Source organism: Eptatretus burgeri, chromosome 8 (assembly GCF_056783735.1).
Source record: "Eptatretus burgeri isolate ZD-2024b chromosome 8, Ebu_testis_v1, whole genome shotgun sequence".
Taxonomy (NCBI): domain Eukaryota; kingdom Metazoa; phylum Chordata; class Myxini; order Myxiniformes; family Myxinidae; genus Eptatretus; species Eptatretus burgeri.
The window spans coordinates 70,945,496-70,972,041 of record NC_140968.1 but is presented as its reverse complement, the minus strand read 5'-3'; the positions used below and the strand labels follow the sequence as shown (position 1 = coordinate 70,972,041).

The 26,546-nt window shown below is 42.5% G+C and overlaps 2 protein-coding genes across 5 annotated transcripts in view; one reads left to right on the top strand and one right to left on the bottom strand.

Moving 5' to 3' along the window:
* LOC147022008 (uncharacterized) overlaps positions 1 to 7,314 on the bottom strand; it is a 111,066-nt gene extending 103,752 nt beyond the window's left edge. The window contains exon 1 of the mRNA XM_085892543.1: positions 6,733 to 7,314. Within this exon, the coding sequence (XP_085748669.1) occupies positions 6,733 to 6,782 (50 nt within the window). The 5' untranslated portion in view covers positions 6,783 to 7,314. The remainder of the gene's footprint in view (positions 1 to 6,732) is intronic.
* The window catches only part of LOC147022007 (zinc transporter ZIP5-like), a 155,102-nt gene that overhangs the window by 36,210 nt on the left and 92,346 nt on the right, over positions 1 to 26,546 (top strand). For 3 of the 4 annotated variants that reach the window (XM_085892541.1, XM_085892539.1, XM_085892540.1), the window contains 2 exons: positions 13,518 to 14,448; positions 24,687 to 24,858. In XM_085892541.1, coding sequence (XP_085748667.1) covers positions 13,528 to 14,448; positions 24,687 to 24,858 — 1,093 coding nt within the window. In that variant the 5' untranslated portion in view covers positions 13,518 to 13,527. Of the gene's footprint in view, positions 1 to 5,889; positions 5,980 to 13,515; positions 14,449 to 24,686; positions 24,859 to 26,546 lie in introns of those variants that run through there. The other variant, XM_085892542.1, reaches the window with a different exon arrangement.

Genomic DNA, 26,546 nt, shown 5'->3' with positions numbered 1-26,546 from the left:
ATCTGAGTTACATGGCTTCATTCCCAATATGACCGAATTCATCCATATTTAGGTTACTCCGAGCTGATGTGCTGAGATGTGTTGTGCTTGACTGTAAGAGTCAATAAAAACGCAGTTTCAGAAAACGGAAGGGTTACTCAACAAACTGACCAAAACAAATTGGCTTAGCCATGAAAATGGAAACTACAATGGAAAACTACTTACAAATGGTTTGGCATTGCCGTCAATCGAACGAAGATAACCCGAAAACTAACGAGTTATCATGGTAAAAATATCTTGCCAACACGCCGGTACGAAGAGAGAACTTCCTCACTCAGTAGCAAACTGGAACTGGCGCCGTGAAGGCAGAACGGAAATATATGCAGAACCTCGTAACCCGGTAATCCGTGACTGAGATAATCCTATGACTAAACTGCACCCCGCAAACCCAACTCAACTTGATGAACTACGGTTAACAATGGGATAGCATAGAGAACTCTATGGGTACAGAACAAAATAACAATGAATCGAGTCAACAAGTGGAAGCTGGCAACTCAACCGTGTGCGATTCCGGGGTCAATATGCACGCACACCACTTCTACTACCACGTGCCAAGCCAATAGTGCTATGAATGTTTATCATTGGTTTTCATTCAGAATCTGTGTCTTAATAAGACTAATTAGTCCACTTTAACTTTTTTTTTCCTCAACCAAATCAAATTGTTACTTTCTTTGACCATTATTAGGAAATAAACTTTCACTATCAACCTGCATTCCTCTCCAGTAAAGCAGATATGCGTCATAACAGTAACCACTGGCAGCCATTTTGAAAAATGTCTGCCACAGCCATCAGCGGCTGAATTTGAGATGGCCCAATATCTAAATCTGTTCATAATATGATAGGCTACTAGTGTGCCAAATTTGGTGCTTTCCTTACAAAATGCACAATTCTTATGCTATATTTTGCTAAGTTGCCCCACTATAACTTGGAAAGATTGACGAAACGCCCTGAAACTTGGACTTGTTCTTTAACCTATCATAATAAAGCCATGTACCAAGTTGCAGTTGAATATGTTGAAGGTTATGGGGGAAAAAACTGAAAAACCGCACGTGTGATGAATGGGTAGACAGACGACAGACGGACAGACAGGGAGCAAACCAATGAAACTTTGTGGACAGGTTGCGACAGGTCGTCCCCTCTGCTGAATCTGGTAGTGGACGAATAACGGAGCAGGTTCAACCCAGAAGTTTCAGTAAACAAAGGCTTGACTGAGGTTTTCAAGTAACCAATTTTAGCATCTTCTTATATCATGAGCAGTGTGTGTCCCATATTATGAAGTTCTGAACTGAGGCATGAGTAGCATTATCACTTAGCTGTTGCAAAGGAACTTGGACTTTGACAGAGGGTGAAAAAAAACGATGTATTTTATGGCCCGTTTGTTTGTTGAACATATTTCTCAATATATTGTTAATAATCAACACAAATAATCGTTAATCATGCCATGATCAAATGTTTCTTTTCTTTATACCTCATTTCAAGGGAATTTATCCTTCTTTAAAAGCATTGGAGGAATGTTTTTTGATGCGTTTTTGTTTAATCAAGACCGGTTGAGGTTCAGTCTCTTGAATATCTCGGCCTTACCATCAGCAAAGCCTTCTCTCACGCCGATCACAAAGAAGAGTTGGCCACCAAAGCTAGTCGCAGACTCGGCATACCTCATCATTCCAAGTCTTTCCTTGAAAGATCTGAACTACTCACAACCTAAAAGGCATTCGGAGTATTGAGTAGTCTTTCTTACGGACGAGCACCCAGGCATCACATCTGTCTCTTTTGGATTTGGTCGAATCATATAGCTCTCAAAATTATCTCCTGTTTTGGGAACGAAGCACAAGGTCTGCTGCTCTCACATCACAGGCAGGTCGATGGCCTCGGTGATGTACAGCCTATGTTCTGGTTTAGCTTGCTCAGCTCTCTCAGCCCTGTGACCATCCCAAACAACTCTGGCATTATTGTGTTCTCCCAGTAACCCCTCCTGGTTAAACTTCCAAAATGCAGGCTAACTGCATGCCTCAACTTTTGCTCCTTTTTTTTTTCTCCCATCTATGGAACTGTCTTTCAGAGACTGTTCTTTTCCACTGTTTCCTCCGGGTCTTCAAGCAGGCAGTGCATCACCGTCTTGTCATCCCCTAACCTTATCCACATTATATATTTCCCTCATTATTCCTTCCAAACAAAACCCTCCAAATTGCAGGTTCTTGTTTTCAACCCCTCAACTTCTCTCTTCCTGTTCATTCATTCATTCCCTTGCTAATTGTGTCCAACTGTAACCCTGCTAACCCACTGTTGTTGCTCTGCCTTTTTGCCCTGTGTCACTTCAATCTTTCTTGATCCTCAATTCTGAGTCAGATGCTTGAGGTCATATTTTGGCTTAAATGTGACAGTGGAATTAAGCTGAATCACTGCTCACCTTCGTTCTTTCATTCCTCTTTTTTCCCCACCTTTGGAACAAACTCCCACACTCTCTTCAATCCCACTCTTCCCTCCAGGACTTCAAAATAGCTGTTCACCACCATCTCTTATCTTCTCCCATCCAAAACCATGATCTTTTCTACCCCCGTTAATCCACCCCAAACCCACCTCCTTCATAGTCCCTGCTTTCCTTCCTAAACGTCCCTGTCGTATCCATTTTGTATACTCTGTGTTCCCTGCCCCATCCCTCTCCCTTCCACAGATCTCCTAATGTGTCTATTCCCCCACTGTTTTGTGCTTCCCTCTCCCGTCCCTCTTGTCTCCTGCTCCCCTTGTTATACATTCTGTGTGTTCGCTCTTATACTAGCCTCGACATTATATATAAAATAATAAATACTGCATTGCCTAGAAGGGAAGGGGGGCCTTGGAGTGAAACTGACTTTTCAAGTGGCAGATTGTGCTAGAAAAGCAATTAAAAGCCTCTTTTAACAAGTATTTTCCATTTTATTCCGCATATTGGATTTTACTCTGCATAAAGATTTTGTTCATTAATTATCAGGAGCATAAGAGTGCCACTTTTGTGTCATACCTCTCTACAAATGAATAACCCATTTATTATATTTACCATGCGCGTGTGAAGCGAAAAGTGGGGTAAAGAAATTGGTTCACTTTGTCTGACTGTCTGTCTGCAGACGTCAGTCTATGATTGAGGAACTTCTTAATTTCAATTGAATTTTCCATTTTGAATACTGTACAATGTGAATCGGAACATGGATTGGAGCATGAACCTGCAGCTTAGCATTTCTTTGGCTCTGAATTTGGCAAATTGTGCGGAATGTCACCCCGAGTGTGCAGGCACAGAGAGGATCAAGGTAAATTTATAGTTTGTCTGCTTGTCTGACAGTCAAACAAAATTGACAAGAAAAAGAGCAATCAGAGATTGCAGACCCTCACTGGGACTTGTTTTCTGTGGTGTTTTGTGTTGTGTGCTATGTAGTTTTGTGTTGTGTTTGTGTACTGGTGTGTTACGTAATTAATAAGTGACATAACTAGAACTGCCACTTCATAACTAGAACTGCCACTGCTGACAGTGATGACCGGGAACCAAGACGCCCCACTTTCATCGGACACCTGACCCTGACCCATGACGTTTTTTACTCTGCCACCAAAGGTGAAGGAGGTTATGTTTTCGCCCCTTTCTGTCTGTTTGTCTGTTTGTCTGTGTACAGGATATCTCAAAAGGTTGTGGACGGATTTAGATGAAATTTTGTGGACAGATTCGGTGTGTGTGACATGGATGAACTGATTATATTTTAGTGAAGCTCTGGATCCGGATTTGACTACTAGAATTTTAAAGTGATTCATCACCATTGAGAGATGAGGGCCAAAAACGATATAGAGCATGATATCTCAAAAGGTTGTGGACGGATTCAGACGAAACTTGGTAGACATGTTGGGTGTGTGAGAAGGAAGAATTAATTCAGTTTTGGTGAAGATCTGAATCCGGATCTGGATGCGGGAATTATTTAACTTTTTTAAGTGATTCTTCGCCATTGAGAAATAGGGCCAAAAATGATACATAACATGATATTTCAAAAATGTATTGGGCCCAATATGTTCTCATGGATCAGGCATTATATGGCGGAGGTATGTGCTCTACCGAGTGCCCTTCCAGTTCATTATTATTCAATTGAATTCAGAATGGGATTAAATAATTTCAATTCATATCATATGGAATTCCAAATTGGTACACTCCTACATTTGCACAATCAGAAGGAACCCAAACAAGCAAAAAGCAAAGATGAAGTCACCAGGAGGAACCTGGTTAGGATTCACATTTCAGCTGCTACTCCTCCACCCTCAAACCCATCCAGGCACAGCCAAGTGAGCCTTCATCAAAAAAATACATTTTCAAAAAAAAAATCAAAAAGGACCCACATCAAAAAAATAATTATGGCTGCCAGACCATCCATCCAATAAATTTGAAGATTTATGTCGATTGATTCAGCAGTTCCAGAGAAAACATTATTTAATATTTTTCTTCAATCCAATATGGCTGCCAAACCTTGTGACCTATCAATTATTCCTTAACAAACTTGTACACCCATGGCTTCGGGTACATTTGTGTGATGTTTCCCCTCGATCTGTCCAGCCATTCTGGAGAAGATTTTTTTTATAGGTTTTAGGGTAAATCAAATATGGCTGCCAAACCATGTGACCTATGACATCGTATGTGTGAACCTTTTGTTCCTCATGCGTAGGCGGTCACACTTGTAAAGTTTCGCCTCCATCTGTTCAGCCACTTCAGAGAAGATTTTTGAAGGTTTAAAAAAAAATGGCTGCCAAATCATGTGACTGATAATGTCATCAATTTTTTTTTCTGTGACCATTTTATTCATAGATGACCCTCAAAATTTTTCATACTGATCATGAAAAAATTGAAACTTGACATGAAAAAATTACCTTATTCCCCATGAGGAGTACTTGCGATGTGTCAAGTTTCAATTTTTTCCTTAGTGAGGCTTTAGAGATACAGACGTCTAAATTTTTCCCATTTTTCCAACATGGCTGGCACACCACGTAACCTATGACGTTATAATTATAATGACAACATTCTGGATGAGTAGTCGCACCTATAGTGAAAATTTCGTCTCAATCCAACAAGCGGTTATGGAGAAAAACACAAAAGTTCTGTGCGGACAACCAAACAAACAGGAAGATGTCCTTTGCAAAATCCATAAAACAAATTTGACCTCAAAAATAATTTGTGGTTGAATTCAGTGACCTCATGTGCAAATTTTGTTCAAATTTCAATTCAATGAGATGAAAATTGAGGATTTTAGAAATACCACCTTAGTTGTTGACCTTGGGCCTATGTTGTTGACCTTTTGGTCAATGTTGACCTCAAAAACAATTGGCTGGGTGAATTTTAATGACCTGAAATATAAATCCTCTTCAAATTTCAAGTCAATCGGATGAAAATTGAGGATTTCAGAAATACCACCATAGTTGTTGACCTTGGCCCTCTGTGGACCTTGTGACCTCAAAAACAATCGGCTTCCTCCTTATGACAAACTCTACCATGTGGTGAAGATCGGTTTGAAATTGTGACCTGTCGGCGACAAACAGACAAACGAACAGAAAAAACAGAGACAGACAGAATAGCAAAATGGACTGAGCAATATACTTGAAAAATCTTCCATTTTGCAAGTAACAAACAAACGCACCCAAACACAATACCCTCTCCTTTGGTGAGGGTAATAAATGGCCAAAACAAGATGAACATTGTGTGTTTTGTCGCATCGCCAGCAATCTAAAGTGGCACCTGCGATCTTATATGGTTATAATATGATGTCACATCTGAGAAAGCAACCTCTCTGATTGTGTATTGTGTGCCAACACCAATCAGTCGAGATAAGAAGGACATTAACACCGCACAAAGTACAGCAGCAGTGTATGAACAGTTTGAGAACAACTACCAAGGCCACAATTTCAAAACTAAAGAGCTCAAGAGGGACTGTCAAAGCTTTAAGCTCAGCAGGTAAGAGCGGTTTATGTAATAATTACGTTGTGTTTTGAAGTATCTAGAAAACATCTGTTCCCAATGCAATATGAAAGGGAGTCAAAAAAAAACGATTTCCCCCAACCTGGAAGGAATGTTCATGTGGCAGCGCACAGGTGTTCAACTTTTTAGATATGTTATTGTCCAGCTGGTGTCATCCAGTTTTGCCAGCTAATCGTTGAGTTTCCTGATTCCATTTGACCAGAAGTTGTGCTTTTGGCTCTGTAACCTTTAGCTTTTTGACTTACCTTTGTACATCTGAACTTACCCCCGTGCTCTATTCTCTACACATTGTTTGCAAGTCCAGACGTGGCTGAGTGCTTGCAGAAAAGCAAAATTAGCTACTTGAGTGTTCTATTGATTTTCATTCACTTACCTGGGTCCCCTATGAGATGCATGCTTTTTAACGAGAAAGGAGACACTCTCATGACATCTGTTCAATTGAAACTGGAAGTAATGTTTGCGGCATTGCTCTATTTAATCCCACTGGAGGCATGCATGTTCGTGATGATTATTGATCGATTATTGATGTTTGGTGACCTCCATAGATCTGTAATGCTCTCAAGGACATGGCGCATCTTAATTTTATTAGTGTGAATGGTATCTCAAAATAAAGCCAACAAAGGTTGAACTTTATTTACAATGCAGAACAAGGTATGCATAATCATAAATTGCAGGTGACTGATGCTTGTTGGCCGATAGTGTTACATTTTAAAACTCACCTGATATAATGAACAAAAATGTGTTGCACCCGATGATCATTCTTGGACATTGGGCTCCAACAGGTTTAACTCTGTCGTACACCTCCTTTGATAGTTCTCCACGTTTGAGAAGCTGCAACAGTCGTTTGACGATCTGACCTTCCACCTGAGGTGTGCGATCATGTTCCGTTACACCGCCCAGATATTTAAATTTGGTTTAGTCTTTCAGGATGTCAATCATCTTGTCAATGTAATCAATCTTATTCATGATTACAACTCCGGTGACTTTATCCGGTTTACAGATGTGAATGGCAGCATTCCTCCTCAATCCTTGTATTGCCAAGAGACCATCCAGTTGTATATGAAAATCTGCGACGTCATTCGGGATTCCACAGTACGCATGCGCAAGGTCCGATAGTCTAGCCCTTCGCGCCTGGTCTGCTTCGTTTGATAAAAGTCTGATGCGTTGATAGTTGAGAATACAGGAGTTCAAACTTGGCCAAAAAAATTAAGGTCCCTCGAGGCTCAGTTATTGGACCACTTTTCACCCATTTGGTATCCTCATTCATCGACACAACACTGCTTTTCATTTTTATGCTGATGATACCAAATTGTATCGAGACAAATTTTGCTTGAACTGCTTTTTGTTACACTATTTGGTGATGTCAAATTGTGGCTAAACACCAATTGCCTCAAGCTAAATGACACAAAGAATGACTTACTTGGAGTGGGTTCCCCATCTCCTTTCAAGAAAATCCAATTTTTTAGAGTGACCTTGCTGTCATCTATTACATTTACCTTACAGTCTATTACAGTGACCTTACAGTCCAAAATATTCTTATTGACCATGTCTGTGATCTTGAAATATATTATGCTTCAACATTAAGTTTTGATGTTCACATTCAAAAATATGCAAATCCACAATGAATCAGGTCAGGTAGGGGAGCATGTGCCGGAGCAGTGCATCGCTGCGTCCACTTTCTGCCGGGACTCCAGGGGCCTCCGTCTGGCCATTCCCCAAGCAGATGCCTGGCTCGTCCCCATCGCCTTGAGATGCTGATCAACCCACTGCAACCACGAGGCACGTGGTCAGTCCATTGGCCTCCTCCACTCACGGGGCTCCCTCACTGAAAGAATCTTGTGAGCAGGATCAGCGTCAGAAAAACGAGCCACATGTCCATACAGCTGCAGCTGACGCTCACGCCCTATGCAGGTAACAAATCTCATTTGAGTCTCTCTCAGCAACCGCTCGATGGACACAGTCCGACCAGCGATAGCCAAGGATTCTCCGAAGAGACCTGGTACCGAAGGAGGTAATTCTTCATCTCAGATCCTTTGGCAGAGTCCAAGTCTCACATCTGGGAGCACCAAGGACCTGAAGACTCGGACTTTCGTCCTGCACAGGTACCGACAGCGCCACACCCCACGATCCAATGAATCCATGACTCCCCAAGCCTGACCCAGACGTCTATTGCTCTCTGGCTCATAGCCAGCAGAGACAATGTACCATTTGCACAATATTTGCCAAAATTAGTAATTGTATCGATTGGAAAATGCTGGACTTGATCAGTGCTCGCCTTGATTATTGTAATATTTGTAGAGCTTCCTAACTCACTTAATCATCTTCAATTTGCTCGGAGTTATCCTGCAAGTATCATCACACAGTCACGCAAGTATTGTCAAATCATATGCTTTCTTCCATAGCTTGATGGGCTCCAGTCAACAAAGAATCATCCATAAAATCATACTCATCATTTGTAAAGCCATAAATGGCCTCAATAATCATACATTGCTAGCACAATCTGTTCTCTATGTTCTGCACATGTAGGTCTCCTTACTCTGCTTTTACACTTTTAAAAACTGTCACCTCATGTTTGAACTTTTTTGAAATATGCTCCCCCTATTTGTCACCATTTTCCTGCTCATTACCTCTGCCACTGAAGGTGGACGGAGGTTATGTTTTCACCCATGTTTGTATGTCTGTTTATTATGTTGCCAAAACGAAGTTTTTGCAAGATATGTTTCGTCAGCTTGTATGTTTTATTTTTTTTTTTTTTTGTTTTTTTTTGCTTGTTTGTCTGTAATCATGTATAAAAAATTCTGCTGAGCACAGTTATCATTGGAAATTTTTGTAACTTCACACATCAGAGGCCTATAGAGGTCCCTTTCAGCGCACAAAATTTTGAAGGTCAAAGGTCAAGGTCACTTTGTCGCAAATCAGGGGAGTCGACGAAACCCTTATTTTTTGAGTAATTTTGATCGGATCGTCTTCAAACTTTATGGGAATATAGTTCATGGTCTGGCGCTCAGCTGATTAATTTTTGGTGGCGATTGGCCTTGACCTTCATGCTTAACGCCTTAAGGCCCGGTCACACCTTGACGTTTTAGCCAACGTATGCCGATTTTTGAATTTTTTTTCTAAAACGCTGGCACACGTTGAATACGTTATGGGTAAGTTTTGATAACATTGAGAGCACGCTGAAAAACACTGCCATACATCGTTGTACGTTGGCTTTAAACGTTGTACTTTTCGGTTGTCCTCAAATTTTTTCATGCTTGAAATTTCACGACGTATGCCGGCGTATGACTCACACGTTCCGCTACGCTGGCCACAAGTTGTATGCACGGTCTGCGATCGTTGACAGATGTCAACACATGCTACTTGTAAGTTAATCATAAGTTGAGACACGCCGAGGTAATGTTTAGCGTACCCGAAACTTATTTCTAACCTATGATTAACGTGTTGTTGGCACGTTACGCGATCGTTGCCACACATCGACAGACGTTACTTTTAAGTTACTCATAGGCTGAAAGACGTCGGTATAATGGATCGTCCTTGCGTCAGCGTCCACGGCCACGACCAGGACACTTATTTGCAGCATTCTTCAAACTTTTCTTCGGCATGACGAGGATGTTCACACTTCGATGTCTAGCTTGGCTATGATTCCAATTGTCCATCGGCAGCGTCTATTTAAAATAGTCGAGTTTGAGCGTTTTAACACGTTCAGAAGAAACGATTAAAATTTCCAAACCCCAGCGTCAAAAAACAAAGGCGAGTGACAGCAATTTAAATCGTTCATTGTAAACAATGAAAATAGGTGAGTGGTACCGTTTAAAAGTCGTTGAGTGTAAAAAAAAAATCCAATTAAATTGTTTAGCGCAAGCGTCTACTTTCAATAGTGGAGATGCAGCCATTTAAATCGTTGAGTGGCAGCCTATGAACCTACCCGTGGACACGCGGACGCAAGGAGGATCCATCATAACCCACACCCTCCCCCTCACACTCACCTACTACTACCAACATGAACAAACTACTACTAATACTAATACTAATACTAATACTAATACTGATACTGATACTGTTACTGTTCCTGCTGGCATGGACATCGACTCAAAAAGGAACTCGAAAACACTGTTGGGTTCCCCTTTTATGAGCAGCATTTTTATATACCAATTCCCAAAACCGCTGGGAACACGTCTTTATATGGCGGTTGTAAGCTAGAAACACATTCATTTATTTTTTTTGTCGACCGGAAGACGTCATTGGAATACGTCTACATACGTCGATGTGTGTTGGGACTACGTAAAGAATTGGTTCAAAGCACGTCAAACATAAGTTAGAAATAAGTTTCGCGTAAAAAAGACATTACCGCGACGTGTTTCGACTTATGAGTAGCTTATAAGTAGCCTTTGTGGACGTGTGTAAGCATCCACATATCGTGTGTAAGACTTATCCCCATCGCATGCGGAACGTGTGTCATACGCCAAGTACGTCGTAAAATTTTGAACATGTTTAAAATTTCTTGACGTACTCTACTTACTACGACGTATGATAGCGTACTTTAGCGTTCTACTCACGTATACCAAACTTACTCATACTGTATTTGACGTGCCCCCAACGTTTTAGACACATTTTTCTTAGGTCGGCATACGCTGGCAAGATCACCAAGGTGTGACCGCAATGTTGTCACTTCCATTTCTACGGCAGTTATGATTCGAATCGTTGTGCGTCAGCCTTTTAATAGGCTACGTCACAACATCGTCGGCGATGCGTGCAACGCGCTATGCCTAAGTTAGACTATCGTTGGGCATAGGTTGTGTAGGCCGACAACAGGTTCAGCATTCGTTGGTATAAGTTATCTATAACACAACGAAACGTTCTGTGTCCATTACTAATATGTTATGCATACGACCAACTCGTTATGAATACGTCCGAATCTTAAAAAAAAACATCAAAAGTTCAACGTCAGCCAGCGTTTTACATACATTTTAATACGTTGCCATCGCTGGCTAAAACGTCAAGGTGTGACCAGGCCTTTAGGCCAAACATATTTGACCCCAAGGTCAAATTTTCAAGTTTTAGGAACCATATCGGGTAGTACCTCAAATTGAACACCTCGATGAGTGCTTTCTAGATATGTCAAGCTTGATACATTATGACATCATTTGGTGACGTTATGAGGCAAAAGCATATTTTTCATGGTTACTCTGTAGAACGATTCTCATCGGAATCTCTCGTAGGCAGATATTCCTCAAGGAGTCGCTCCTGGTGGATAGCAGCTCTGTTCACCTCAGTGTGACCTTAAAGAAGTCACACGTGGTCACCTTTTGGCAAGATACGGGACATTGGTTTTTTTTGTTTGTTTGTCTGTGATATCTCAAAAAGTTATGGATGGATTCGGACAAAATTTGGTGGACAGGACGTTGGGTGCATGACAAGGACAAATTGTTTCGATGTTTTTTTTAATGAAGATCCGAATCAGGATCCTTGAATTGTTTTTGTGATTCTTCACCATTGAGAGATTGGGCCCAAAACGATGCATACAAAGCACGGTAGCTCAAAAAGTTATGGACAAAACTCGATGGATGAGTTTGGTACGTGACAAGAACAAGCTGATTAGATTTTAGTTCAGGTCCGGATGCAGATCCGGCCTATCAGTGAGATGCAAAACATACACTGTTCAGCCTGGTATATGTATGTATACGCTCTACTGAGTGCTCTACCGATTTACTTTGTTCCAACTCTCTCTACCATCAAACCTCCTTCAAAATGTCTTGTTTTTTCTTCTTGTTTTTTTTGTGACACAGACTTTTGCTAATCTATCTTCCTCCCTGACTTTAACTTCCTTTTCTTCTCTGTTTTATTTATCTTTTCCACAAAATGTTTCATCTACTGCATATTGTTGATTACAAATTTTGAATTTAATTATTTTTTCTTCCCTCTCCTTTCAATTCTGCTCAGTGACATGTCATGCTTTTTTGATGAAAACCTCGATGTTAAAAAAAAAACTTAACTTGATTCCATTTAATTTTATATATCAGCACCTATTGTATTTTCAAGAATAACAAAACATTTGAATCATCCTCCCACTTAATGCAACATCACCATCCTACCCCTTCCATTCCCCCAACCCATCCTCCTTTTACATCTCCCTCCTCTTCTGCCCAATCTTCCCCCATTATTTCTTGACAAGATTGAGCCTCATGGAAGAGCAATGTGATGGGGGGTATCATGTGATGAACTGGCAGTGGAGCAATAGGGCCACAGACAGGTACAATAAACAAAGGAATTAATGAAAACGAAAAGGTGTGTGTGTGTGTGTGTGTGTGTGTGTGTGTGTGTGTGTGTGTGTGTGTGTGTGTGTGTGTGTGTGTGAGTGTGTGAGTGTGTGAGTGTGTGAGTGTGTGAGTGTGTGAGTGTGTGAGTGTGTGAGTGTGTGAGTGTGTGAGTGTGTGAGTGTGTGAGACAGAGACAGAGACAGAGAGAGAGAGAGAGAGAGAGAGAGAGAGAGAGAGAGAGAAAGAGAGAAAAAAAAAAAAAAAAAAAAAAACACAACCATAACCTGCAAATAAAAGGGTTGTGTTCGGTTTGATTTTTTTTCGGGGGGGGGGAGATAATGTGGGTAAATATGAGGGTTGGGGGATCAAACATAGAATAGCGGTGAACTGCTTTTGTGGTTGATTTTGGAATTTTAGTCAGGAGGTGGTTATTGGAGGAACTCATGTGGCATGGAGTTGCTGGGGAAGGTTTGAGTGCTGAGAGAGGAGAGGTTGTAAAAAAAAAAACTGAGACTGCTGACCTGTCTGTGATGTGAGATCAACAAGCTTTGTGCTTTGGTCTCATCGTGAGATGTATCAATAATGTTGAGAGTTTTGAATTGCACGGAATCCAAGAGATGCAGACGTGATGCTGTGGTGCCAGCCCATATCGGATTGCGGGACTCCTTTGAGCAATAGACAAAGGCCTTGTTGGCTGTGATTGTTTCTGGTTTTTCAATGGTTTTCTGATTTTATTTTATTTTTCTCATTTTACACCCACCAACCCCAATGTGCATAATGTATCGATGATTAAAATATAGATATGACCTCAACTGCTAGAATAAAGCATTGGTTCATAATAACTCAGCACTTCATTGTGGTTAAAATACACATTCATAGGGTAATAACAATTATTGGTTGTGCGGTATTGGAAATTGCACTGCTACAAAAACTTTAGGGAAACTCTTGAGTCTTAAATATCCCAAGCTATGATCATTTTGAGCCACCCTTTTGTTCACAATATGATAAACATGGGAAGTTGCTTTGTCAAGTCAAGTCATGTTACTTTGTCAAGCTAATTTAATGATTACTGTACACAATTATTTATGATACGAAATGCCATCACTATTAGAGCAAGAGAAAATCCTGATTTTATGGCGATGAACACATGAGCTGTTAAAGAAATTTCAATGATTGCAATATGCCAGCTAGTAACTACTTGTATTTGCAAAGATTTTAAAATATTTAAACTGGCACTTGTCTTCCAGGTTCTTCAAGATGAGGATCTCTGGACATTACTATAGCCTCGGTCTCCTCATTTTTTACCATGTGTACAATGATTCATGCATGGCTGTGCCGGTGGAAAAACTGCACAGCAGTTTTGAGGAACAAGCTGCTTATCCGGATGTAATGACGAGTATAAGTGGTGGAGACCATCAAGTCAAAGAGCCCATTGCCATACACGAGCAGAAGTACTACTTACGGCAGCTTTTTATCCGTTACGGGAATAGTGGGAGACTCTCTGTGGACGGACTCAGAAATTTACTGGACAGTCTTGGCATTGGAGAAGTTCATATGCTGCCCACTCATGATGAGCACAAACATGATGCTTACCACAAAACTGAACAAGGCAGAAAACGGGGTAATCTTCAAGAGCACCATGATCTTACGGAGCATCAACATGAACGTAATAGCGAGGATATTCTCCACCGTGGTTTAAGCAGTTCCGCAAAGGACATTCAGGAGAAAATTAGTCAGGATGTCGTGGAGGGCAGTGGGATTGGAGATTATCAGAAAAGTAAGCATACTTTAACAAATGGCCGAAATCGAGGGGTGAGGCCTTCGAGAGAAATCGGAGACCGAAAAAATATTCGGGTGATTGCTCCAGAAAGTGACAATCTGATGGAGTTGGGTTTAAAGGAAGCTCGTGAAAAAACTGAAGCAGACAGGGACATACCCGAGGATATTTCACCTTTGCGGCCGTTGCAACTTCAAGAAGGTGCTAAAAGGAATGTGAAGAACAGGCAAATAAATCGTTGGAAAAGAGAAGATGAAGGTTTGAATATTCCCCATGGGAGTGAAGAGCCGGAAATGAATGTTGGAGAGAATGAAACGTTTGTGCCTTCAGATGCAGACAATCCATCTGACAGAGGGATCATCATGGTCGGTGATCATTTTGAAGATCACATTCATGAGGAGGTAAGCATAATGATCTTGTTTTTTTTTTTGCATTGACTGTCAGTTTTAAAAGATTAAAATGTCAAAGTTGATGCAAGGGTCCTCTTTTTAGTCTCACCCCGAAGGGAACACGAGACGATTGCAATTCCCGTGTGTGTGTTTGTTTAGAGTCTATTTCGTGATGTTGCACTGATGAGTTGACTGACTGCTTGGACACAACTGAGGTTGTGGATCGACTGATGTCGGTAATCTGCTGATGTGGATCCATGACCAAGGTAGTGGATCTGCCGTTTGGAGAGGTTCTGGGCTGAAAGGATTGAAACCTTGAGGAAGAACGGTGCCCAGCTGATGATCCATGCAGTCGGGAAACCATTCATTTGCTGACAGGTTCAGGGTCTTACTTTCGGTAAAGGAACTGTTTGGAGGTTAATATCATTTACAGCAATCCAGAAATAACAAAACAGCAATAATAGTCACGACAGGAAATTCGTCGATCACATTCATCTTATTGAAGCTATTTGCTCTGTCTTTGGGCCTGGACAGCTACGCAAGGAGTATTTGCTGAGGTTTGTGCGCGACCCGGATTCTGAATGGTTGCAACAGACAGTTGGCCATCTCAGAGATGTGGGAGGAAAGGATGGGGAGGGGGATTTAGGAAAGATAATGTTATGTTATACTTTGACCACACACACAAATTTTTACATAATCATAAAATACCATTCCTTTCACACCATAAACGTACATAGGGCTGCCAAGGCAGTTTCATTGGCAAGGAATACAGTCCTGGACTGGTCACCACTCCAACACAGGTTACCTGAATGGTTATTACCCCAGTACACATACTTATTTCACTGACCTCAGAAGGATGACAGGACGAGTCAACCCCAACTGGTGTTAATTCAATGTTTGACAGGTGCTTGAACTCAGGGCTCGAAGGTCCCAAGCCAACCACCTTAACCTCAAAGCCAACACCAGGATTAAATATACACGTACACGCACATACTGTATATACATGCACACACAAATATTTGCATGCATACACACATCAAAACCAAGAAATGTTAGTGTGTGGCAGTCCGGCAGTCCATCCGGCAAACCGGCAGTCTGTCTGGCAGTCTGTCTGTCTGTCTCCTCCATAACTCCAAAACCATGAAACTTTTCATGCATACTAAGGGAACTCCAAGGTGGTACATGAATGAAAACTGGGTGTTTGGGTTAATTAAAACACCCCTTTTGAAGATAATTAACGGCCTTATTTAATTATGTCCTTTTTCAAGGCGCATCCTCAGCCACCTCGCTCTCCCTCACTGGGGATTTAATTTGCCATTTTGTTCAGCCTGCTCAACAATGCCTTGACTTGGCCACAATGGTTTCTCAACTATAAAGTGCTCAAATGTTTTTTTTTTCACTTTCCTCACTCACTATGAATCTCTGTATACATCGCTTTTGCAAGTGTGATCTTTTTCAAATTATGAGCTTGGAGTGATTTCATGCATTATTATGATGCGATTTTCCACGAACTAATCTCATGGACAGATAAAGGGTATCATCGAAATATAAATTGAGTTTGGAGGATCAGATCACATGGACTAAGTAATTCAAAATGTGCAAATGTTAATAAACCGGCAAGGTTTCGTTTTTTGTGGGTACGTGCCACAACCAATCAGCTTGCTATCACTTGACAAGCCAGCCGTTCCTTATCAGCCATTTCATTGGAGTGCTTGCTTGAGTGTTTAAGTCACTTGCCGTTTGTGTCCCGATCGGGATGTACAGTTGGCAGTTGCTACGAAGACAGCACAAATAGACATGGTACATATAGGTACCTTTGTATCTGTAAAGGGACTCTCCATGGGTGTGTGTGCATGCCTGCACGCTTGGTTACGGGTAGCGTGGTGGCAAAGTTTCTTCCCATATTTCATGATGATGATGGGTGGTGGAGGTTTTAACTTTTAACCTCAGCAGCGTACGAGCAGTCCTGTTTTCCTTTGTCATTGCAGATGATTGCAAAGCAACTGGTTATTTCACATGAATTGGGTGTGCTTTGAAAAGGTTATATGGATTCTTTTTGTGCGTTTCAAAGCAAAATACATTTGATAACACCTGATTTCCGTTGCTGTATTAACTTGTTTTCTAAATTACAGGGCCAAATTTTTCCCACCGGTCACACGATGATTGGCAGCTGTTAATAAAGAATAATGTTTATGCACATCTTCTTGAAAAGTCTATAATGCACCATTGTTTTTTAAAATTAGTTTTTTGAAATTCACCCAAAACAAGAGTGAAAACTACTCAAGGTTTTTGGGCTGTATACAGTATGTACTGACGTCAGGAATCACACCGACTCCAATCTGCCGATTACCGGAAAATTGTCTATCAGCCAAGCACTAATATATATATATATATATATATATATATATATATATATATATATATATATATATATATATATATACACACACACACACACACACACACACACACACACACACACACACACACACACACACACACACACACACACACACACACACACACACACACACACGAGGTCTGTCTAAAAAGTAACGGGACTGAGCCTGCTGTGTGCTCCACTTACACAACTTGAATGAACGGGTTGCGTCACAATCTTTTACAACATTCCAGCAATATATATGATTGGTGATGGTTGACTGCGCTCATTGTGTAATTTTTTTTTTACAGATCCTGCTTTACACGTTGTCTAGTCTGAGCCGTTGCGCTATGAGTCGTGAGCAGAGAGCCAATCTGAAGTTTCTTACCAAGCTTGGCAAAACACCTTCCGAATCCTTCGCAATTCTGCGGCAGGTTTACGGGGAAGAAACGATGTCATGAACACGTGCATTTGAATGGCACAAGAGGTTCAAAGAGGGACGGGAGGAGGTTGGAGACAATCCACGGTCTAGAAGACCTTCAATGAGCAGAACGGCGGATAACATCGAGTGTGTGAAGCAGATGGTGCGTGCAGATCGTCGACTCGTGGTGCAGATGATTGCTGAGGAATTTTCCATCAACTAGGACACTGTCTGGAGCATCATCACTGAAAATCTCGAAATGTGCAAATTTTGTGCAAAGATGGTCCCCAAACTGTTGCCCGAGGACCAGAAACAGCAAAGAGTCACTGTCTGTCAAGACATTATCGAGCACCTCGAGGAAGATCCAGATCTGCTCGGGAGAGTCATTACTGGCGATGAATCGTGGAAATTCGAATACGATCCCGAGACCAAACGGCAGAGTTGTCACTGGAAAAGTCCGGCACTAAGACCAAAGAAAGCAAGGGTGTCGAAGTCGAAGGTCAAGGTGATGCTCATTGCGTTTTTTGACATCAAGGGCATCGTCCACTTCGAGATTCTACCACAGGGTCAAACAGTGAATCAATACGTGTACAAGGAGAACCTCTGGCACCTCATGAGATCAGTCCGGGACAAGAGGAGGGATCTGTGGTAGAACAACGCCTGTGTGCTCAACCATGACAACGCCCCTGCTCACAGTGCCCTGAGCACCGGACAGTTTCTGGCGGAGAGGAACGTGCCAACTCTGGAGCAACCCCCATATTCGCCAGACTTGGCCCCTTGTGATTTTTTCCGATTTCCCCAAGTTCAAGGGGGTGATCGGGACCCGATTTCCTGATGTGGCGGCCATCAAAAGGGCCGTGATGACGGCGCTTCGGAGGATTCCAGAAGAAGCCTTGCAGGGTGCATCGAAGCGTGGAAGAAGAGGATGGACAAGTGTGTGAGACTGGAGGGAAAATATTTTGAAGGGGACAAGCTGTGATTTCAATATGTTTTTTGGAATAAAATTTCTGTGAATTCAGTCCCGTTACTTTTTAGACCGACTGTGTGTGTGTGTGTGTGTGTGTGTGTGTGTGTATGTGTGTGTGTGTGTGTGTGTGTGTGTGTGTGTGTGTGTGTGTGTGTGTGTGTGTGTGTGTGTGTGTGTCTCTCTCTCTCTCTCTCTCTCTCTCTCTCTCTCTCTCTCTCTCTCTCTCTCTCTCTCTCTCTCTCTCTGCGTCTCTCTCTCTCTCTCTCTCTCTCTCTCTCTCTCTCTCTCTCTCTCTCTCTCTCTCTCTCTCTCTCTCTCTCTCTCTCTCTCTCTCTCTCTCTCTCTCTCTCTCTCTCTCTCTCTCTCTCTCTCTCTCTCTCTCTCTCTCTCTCTCTCTCTCTCTCTCTCTCTCTCTCTCTCTCTCTCTCTCTCTCTCTCTCTCTCTCTCTCTCTCTCTCTCTCTCTCTCTCTCTCTCTCTCTCTCTCTCTCTCTCTCTCTCTCTCTCTCTCTCTCTCTCTCTCTCTCTCTCTCTCTCTCTCTCTCTCTCTCTCTCTCTCTCTCTCTCTCTCTCTCTCTCTCTCTCTCTCTCTCTCTCTCTCTCTCTCTCTCTCTCTCTCTCTCTCTCTCTCTCTCTCTCTCTCTCTCTCTCTCTCTCTCTCTCTCTCTCTCTCTCTCTCTCTCTCTCTCTCTCTCTCTCTCTCTCTCTCTCTCTCTCTCTCTCTCTCTCTCTCTCTCTCTCTCTCTCTCTCTCTCTCTCTCTCTCTCTCTCTCTCTCTCTCTCTCTCTCTCTCTCTCTCTCTCTCTCTCTCTCTCTCTCTCTCTCTCTCTCTCTCTCTCTCTCTCTCTCTCTCTCTCTCTCTCTCTCTCTCTCTCTCTCTCTCTCTCTCTCTCTCTCTCTCTCTCTCTCTCTCTCTCTCTCTCTCTCTCTCTCTGTGCAGATGGGATTTGTGTCCAGATGGTGTTTGTTTCTGTGCAGCATTTGTCTCTGGACATGTCCAGGCGGTGTTTATCTCTGGGTGATTTTTGTTTCCGGATGTGTCCCGGCAGTGTTTATGTCCAGGCAATGTTTGTCTCCAGACATGTCAGACAGTGTTTTTTCTTGTCTCCGGACATTTCTGGGTGGTGTTTGCCTCTGGACGTGTCTGGTTGGTTTCGTCTCTGGACGTGTCCAGGTGGTGTTTTTCTCCAGATGTGAGTTTGTCTCCGGACTTATCCCGGTGGTGTTTGTTTTTTTGTCTCTGGATGTGTCTGGGTGGTGTTTTTCTCTGGACATGTCTGGGCGGTGTTTGTCTCCAGATGTGTCTGGGCTATTTGTCTCTGGCCATGTCTGGGCGGTGTTGTCTCCGAACGTGTCTTGGTGATGTTTTTCTCTGGACATGTCTGGGTGGTATTTGTCTCTGGACATGTCTGGGGGGGTATTTATCTCCAGATGTGTCCAGGCAGTGTTTATGTCCAGACGGGAGTTTGTCTCAGAATGTGTTCAGGTGGTGCTTATGTGCTAACGGGAGTTTGTTTCTGAACGTGTCTGGGCGGTATTTGTGTCCCGACTCTGTATATCTCTGGATATGTCCAGGTGGTGTTTGCCTCCAGGCAGTATTTATAGTATGACCTGTAGAAAATGGATTTCAGACATTATTTTGTTTCTCTCTTCACTGTTATTCGATGCAGAATCATTTTGAAGAGAATATAAATCACAATTAACGCTCCATCACAAGTCTGCCTTCCCTTCTTCTAACCTCATGCTGCCTTCCCTTTCCCCACCTCTCCTCATGGTCTCTCCATCCTATCTCCCCCCCTCTCTCTCTCTCTCCCCTGCCTCTTTTTCTCCCCCCCCCCCTTTTCTTCATATTCCCATCAGTGAAGCAACAGATGGTATTTCCTGGTATATCTAGAGACAGGTGTGTCTGGATGTTGATTGCTTGTCAGTTCAGGCCAGATTAGATCTGGAACTTGCGACAGGTATCATGTAAAACCTGTACTAACCTGTTCATGGTTGCGTGTAGGCAACTAAACCTGCTCCCCCCACCAGGTTCACCTGGTGAGCAGGGTGTATGGAGATGGACACCCAGTAGGATGAAAAGCAAAACCTGTCAAGGGGTGGAGGATCTCTTTGTGAGCAAAAGCCTAGCTACATCTGGTGCCAACTGCGTCTGCGAAAGTTCTGCAGTAGGAAACCTTCCTGAGGAGGTTGTTGGCAAGATTTGCACTCCGGCCACCATAAAAACGCTTCATTCCGCAAAACACACTAAAAAAGCAGAGAAAACCGAAAACCAACTCCATGGGAGTACCTCCTGTGCAGCTGCCCTTAGCAGGGCAGCTCACTGGATCATGGGATTGGGGAAAGTCGTTGCGACCCCCCACTCTGATGATAGGAGGAAAAACATGGAGTAACCTTCAGGAAAAACATGGAGAAAAACATGTTGGATTGCGTGATGGGTGATGACGATTACCAGTTGAGAGGACTTACCATCACATAGAAACCAGTTGAGAGGGGGTAAAGCTCCAGGGATCTGTGGCATTCATGCTGACCTTCTCAAGGCTGGTGGAAATGCTGTCCTGGTATCGTTGCAAGCAGTTCTGTGCTCTGTTTGGAGCATTTCAGCATCATCCCAACTGCATGGAAAAGGGGCTTCATTGTTCCTCCCTGGAAAGGGAAGAGTGATCGCCAGGACTGCAAATACCAAGGGGTGATGCTGCTCTCAGTGCCGGGCGAGGTCTTTGCTACGATAATTATTCATTGGGTTCATCATTATCTGCTCAACAACCAGTGCCCAGAACAGTCAGGCTTTATACCAAAGAAGTCAATGATTGACCGTATCCTTGCTCTCCGGGTCCTCACCAAATGCGATGAGAGTTTTGGCAGGGGCTGCTTGCAGCCTATGTTGATCTCCACAAAGCATTTGATTCAGTGAATCGGGATGCCCTCTGGAGGATCAGTGGTCTTCACGGGGTTCCACCAAAGTTGATCGATCTGATTTCTGAACTATACTCTGGTATAGAGAATGCTGTGAGGTGTGGTGGTTCCACCTCCGCCATATTTTCAGTTGTTACTAGAGTTTGTCAGGGGTATGTATTGGCCACCACACTCTTCAACACTTGCTTGGACTGGATTCTGAGGAAGATGTCTAAGCTGTGGTGTATCGCTTGGGAATGTCAAGATCTCTGACCTTGATTTCGCAGATGATGCAGTCATCCTTGTGGAAACACTGGATATCCTTGTTGGGGCCCTCAAGGCACTAAATGAGAAATCACAGCCACTTGGACTACGGGTTTCCTTGGTCAAAACAAAGATGCAGGCTTTCAACGACATCTTGGATGCTGCCATCTTGTCTGTACCTGTTTGTGGTGAGGATGTTGAGGTCACGGAGAAATTAACTTACCTCGGCAGTAATATTGTTAGTGGCATCTGGTATTGTTAGAAAGTCCACAGGTTGTTATCTGAGGTCAATCGACGTCTGGGTCGGACCTGCGGAGTCATGGATTCACTGTATTATGGGGTGTGGTGCTGTTGGCACCTGTGCAGGACGAAAGTCTGAGTCTTCAGGTCCTTGGTGCTTACAGTCTTGCTCTACGGATGTGAGTCTTGGACTTTGACAAGGGATCTGAGATGAGGAATTAACTCCTTTGGTACCAGGTCTCTTTGCAGAATTCTTGGCTTTCGCTGGTCAGACTTTATGTTTAACGAGCGGTAGTTGAGAGACAGACTCAAATGAGATTTGTGATCTGTATAGTCTGTGAGTGTCAGCTGCGGCTGTATGGACATGTGGCTCGATTTTCTGACCCTGATCCTGATCACCATATTTTCTCAGCGAGAGAGCCTCGTGAGTGGAGAAGGCCATTGTTAAGCAGGCCCAAAAAAATGGCAGCTTAAGACCCCAGTGAACTTACAGATGGCTGAACAAGAAGGTGCGTCGCCATTTTGATAAGGCTTATTTTGTTGTTGTTTTTTTGTGATGAGCACCCCCTAAAATTATCTTTATAATGAGTAAGTAGGTGGAGGGGGGGAGAGAGAGGAGGGAGAGGGAGTGAGGAGAGAGTTCGTGAGGAGGGGTGGGGGGAGGGAAGGCAGTGTGAGATGAGGGGAAGGGAAGGCAGACATGCGGTGGAATGTTAATTACAATTCACACTGTCTCATCAAAATGATTCTGCATAGAATAACAGTCAAGATGGAAACAAAATAATGTCGAAAATCCATTTTCTCCCGACAGCGTTTATAAATACTGCTCAGAGCCAAACACCTCCCGGACATAAACACTATCCAGACGTAAACACCACCTGGACACATCCGGAGACAAACAACACACTGTCTGTACACATCCGGAGACAAACAAAACACTGCTTGGACACGTCCCGAGATAAATAAAACACCACCCGGACACGTCCGGAGACAAACAAACCAAACACCGCCCGGACACTTCCGGGGACAAACACTTCCAGGAGACAAACACTCTCCGGGCATCACCAACGTCTGGCGAGAGAGTGCTGGATAGAGAGGGGGGAGGAGAGGGAAGGATAAGGAAGCAGAGGGAAGGAGAGGGAGAGGCAGGCATTATCAGAGAGAAAATGTGAAAATATTATGCTTTATGAACTCACACACACACACACACACACACACACACACACACACACACACACACACACACACACACACACACACACACACACACACACACACACACACACACACACACACACACACACACACTAGTGCTTGGCCAATATCGATACCCTTTCGGTAATCGACAGATTGGTATCAGTGTGATTACCAACTACAGTACATCGCTACATACTGTATACAACCCAAAAACCTTGAGTAGCTTTCACCCTTATTTTGGGGGAATATCAGCAAACAAATTTTAAAAACAATGTTGCATTATAGACATTTCAAGGAGATGTGCATAAACATTATTCCTTATAAACAGTTGCCAATTGTCATGTCATGGGTGGAAAAAATTTGGCTCTGTTATTTAGAAAACGTGTTAATACAGCAAACAGCTCAGAAATTGAGTGTTATCAAGTGTATTTTGCTTTGAAGCTCACAAAGAGAAATCACATAACCTTATAATTTCACCATTTGCTTTATAAACAGTCATGAGGACAAAGGAAAACGTGATTGCTCGTACGTTGCTGAGGTTAAAAGTTAATACCTCCACCACCAATCATCATAAGATACAGGATGAAACTTTGCTACCATGGCACAGGAATGCACACAAACTTGTGGAGAGTCCCATTACAGATCCAATTCTACCCATATGTACCATGTCCATGTGTGCTATCTATGTACCTCTATCTTGTAACAACTGCCGACTCGATATCCCGATCGTAACATGAACTGTACTGCTATTGGCTGTATGGCACTCAGCAAGTGGCTTAAGCCCTCAAGCAAGGAATGAAATTGTTGATAAGGAACAGATGGCTTGGCAAACAATGATCTCTCATATTAAACATCTCCCGGAAATGCCCAAGCAATGTCCGAATTTGACAAATGAACACATTTTAGGAGTTGGAACTGCTGCTAAGTTCAATTCTGGAGCTTAAATTTTGTAATTTGGCTTAGTTTAAGAGATTCTTGAGGTTATGGCATGTGCGGAAATGAAATAAAGCCACGAATGCTGGCGTCTCCGGATGTTTATAAGCATTGCAATGTACCCAGCGATTTGCAATGATGATGAACAGGCATTCGATAATATGAGTGAGGAAAGTGAAGAAAAAAAAAACTTTATCGTTAAAAAATCGTTGCAGCCTGTTCCAAGTCACGGCATGGTTAAGCAGGCCAAAAAACATGGCGGCTTCAGACCCCAATGAGGTAACCCAGTTTATGCCTTTTGACCCCAGAGAGTGAGGTGGCCAAGGATGCGCCTCATAAAGGATATAATTAAATAAGGTCATTAATTATCTTCAAAAGTGGTGATTTAATGAACCAAAACACCCAATTTTCACCCATGCACTTCCTTAAAGTTCCCTTTGTGTGCATGCAATTCTTCAGGTTGCTACGTTCCATGGTTTTGGAGTTATGGAAGACACACACACACACACACACACACACACACACACACACACATTGCAATTTTTAGTATAGATTGTATAAAGTTATTAAAGTCAAGTTATAAAACTTAATTTTTTTTAATAACCTTTTATAAAGAGATGGGGCTCAGGCTTATCAAACCAGGGGAGACAATAGCCAGGGAGAGACATGAAACAGTCATGCTGACACTGAATTTTGATTACCTTCAAGAAACAACATCCAGCTTATTGTCAAACCCAGCTGGATAAAGAGACATGATTTTTTTTTTCTTGGCATTTGTTTTGATTTCCCTTTTGGTATCTTTAATTCATTTACTGCACAAACTTGTACTTTACATTCTTTATTATGTTGAATATTTAGGCTTTTTGTACTTTCGCATGTAGTTGTATTTTCCTAAACCATGAGTTTGCCATGAATCTGAAATTCCGTAGAAGAACATCTTGTGTCTCAATACAGTGCTTGGACATAACTCAGCTTCTGTGGAACTATGGAATGTATCAAGAATCCCTCATCACGGAGAGGCAGTTCAGCTACTTGTGCCCAGCCATCCTCTACCAGATCGACAGCCGTGTCTGCATCCAACACTCTAATTCTGACAGTTACGTAACCAGACTACCTGGCTGGGCCGGTAAGCAATGGGCTTCTGTGATCTGCTTATCACAGAAGGATTTTTTTTTACAACATATGGGTTAGAGGAAGACGAAGATTTTCCAATCATTCCTTGGGTGTGTGGTTGGTAATGTTGAAGAAAGACAGCATGAGTGTATACAAACTGTCAGACTCAGATTTTGGTTTTGAAGCATCAGCAACTTATATTTTCATAATTTTAATGATGTGTGAATTGTTTCAAGATGTGTTTCCATTCCTTCCAGTATATTTCATCAGAGTTCAGGTTTTATTGGTTCTGACCATTCAATGCTGGAGCCCAAGTGATCCAATATTAACTTGTGGAAAATCTTCATTGCCTTATAGTAAAGGGTGACAATCTGTTGGTTTATAAATATTTGACAAGAAACTTTTGTTATAACAGTATCCAACTATAATAATTTAAAATAGTATCTGAAGGGCCTGCCTCCGATGGGCACTGAAGTTCTGTTCTTCACAAGCAGCTCATATAAACATGTTCTGTGATAGTTGCATTATTTCATTACTTTCAAATTAAATTATTTTGTGTGCACATATATCTTAACAATTGAATTCGAACTTCAGACTCCCAGCCACTTTTGAGTGGGCACATGCACCACCAGGAGGCGCTATTTTGGCTACACACATGCGTATGGTACATACATACACACATACATCCAGTTAAATGATACATACATATTATATACATGCACACATACATGCATATTGTTACGGATCTGGGATTTGGGGCTCGCCACAAAGGGGAGCACTTGGGTCCCTCTCGAATGGCCAGTCCTGAGGCCTCCGGGCACAGATAACTCTGCGCACCGGCAGGTTTCCAGGCAACCACGAACTCTGATTGGCACGGCCAATCCGGGCAGGGTTACACTACTTCATATGATACCTTACCTGTGGGAAGCCGGCTAATTCGGGTCACGTGACTTCAGCGCACACTTGGATTACTGCCGAGCGTTACAGTGAGTGTGTGCTGGCTAATGAGACCAAATCATTGTGGTAGAACTTCCTGTCTAATGATACTTGTACACTTTGTCAGACCAATAAAGGAAAAGACAACCGAGACAGATTGGAAATAACAACAAACAATTATTTATTACACACACAAGCAAGTAATCATTTATAAGCAAGAAAGAAAAAGGTACATAAAAGCAGATTTAACCATAACATGTATTCTTATTCAATCTTACTTGCACAAATGACTTGGCCATCAATCACTCAGGGGAGGAACATATAACAAGAACTTGAAAATAAAATAATAGTAAAGTATGGAGAAAAGAAAAGTCTCTGCTTTTCTTTTCTCTCTCACCTCACACAGCCCAAAATATACAAGAGAATGTGGAGGAAAATGGATGAGGAAGATGGGCAGTGGTGATTTGGAACAATGGGACACACAACTGTGTTCCCGAGGTGCCCAGACCCAGTAGACGAGTCCTCTCCGGCATCCCAAATATGCAAGCTCGATGTGTAACTCACCCTCCTCTGTCTCAGCTTCTTCTGCCTCAGGCCCCCATCGATGAGGTGCTGCATTCACCCTCCTCATCCTTCGTGGCTGACAGGATCGAGAGGGCAGGACAACATTAATGGAAGAAGTATTCCTTTCCACACATAAGCTCGACACCAACTGCTCGTGAAACCTTTCTTTCTTAAATCACACACGTTTTTATCCTCCCCTCA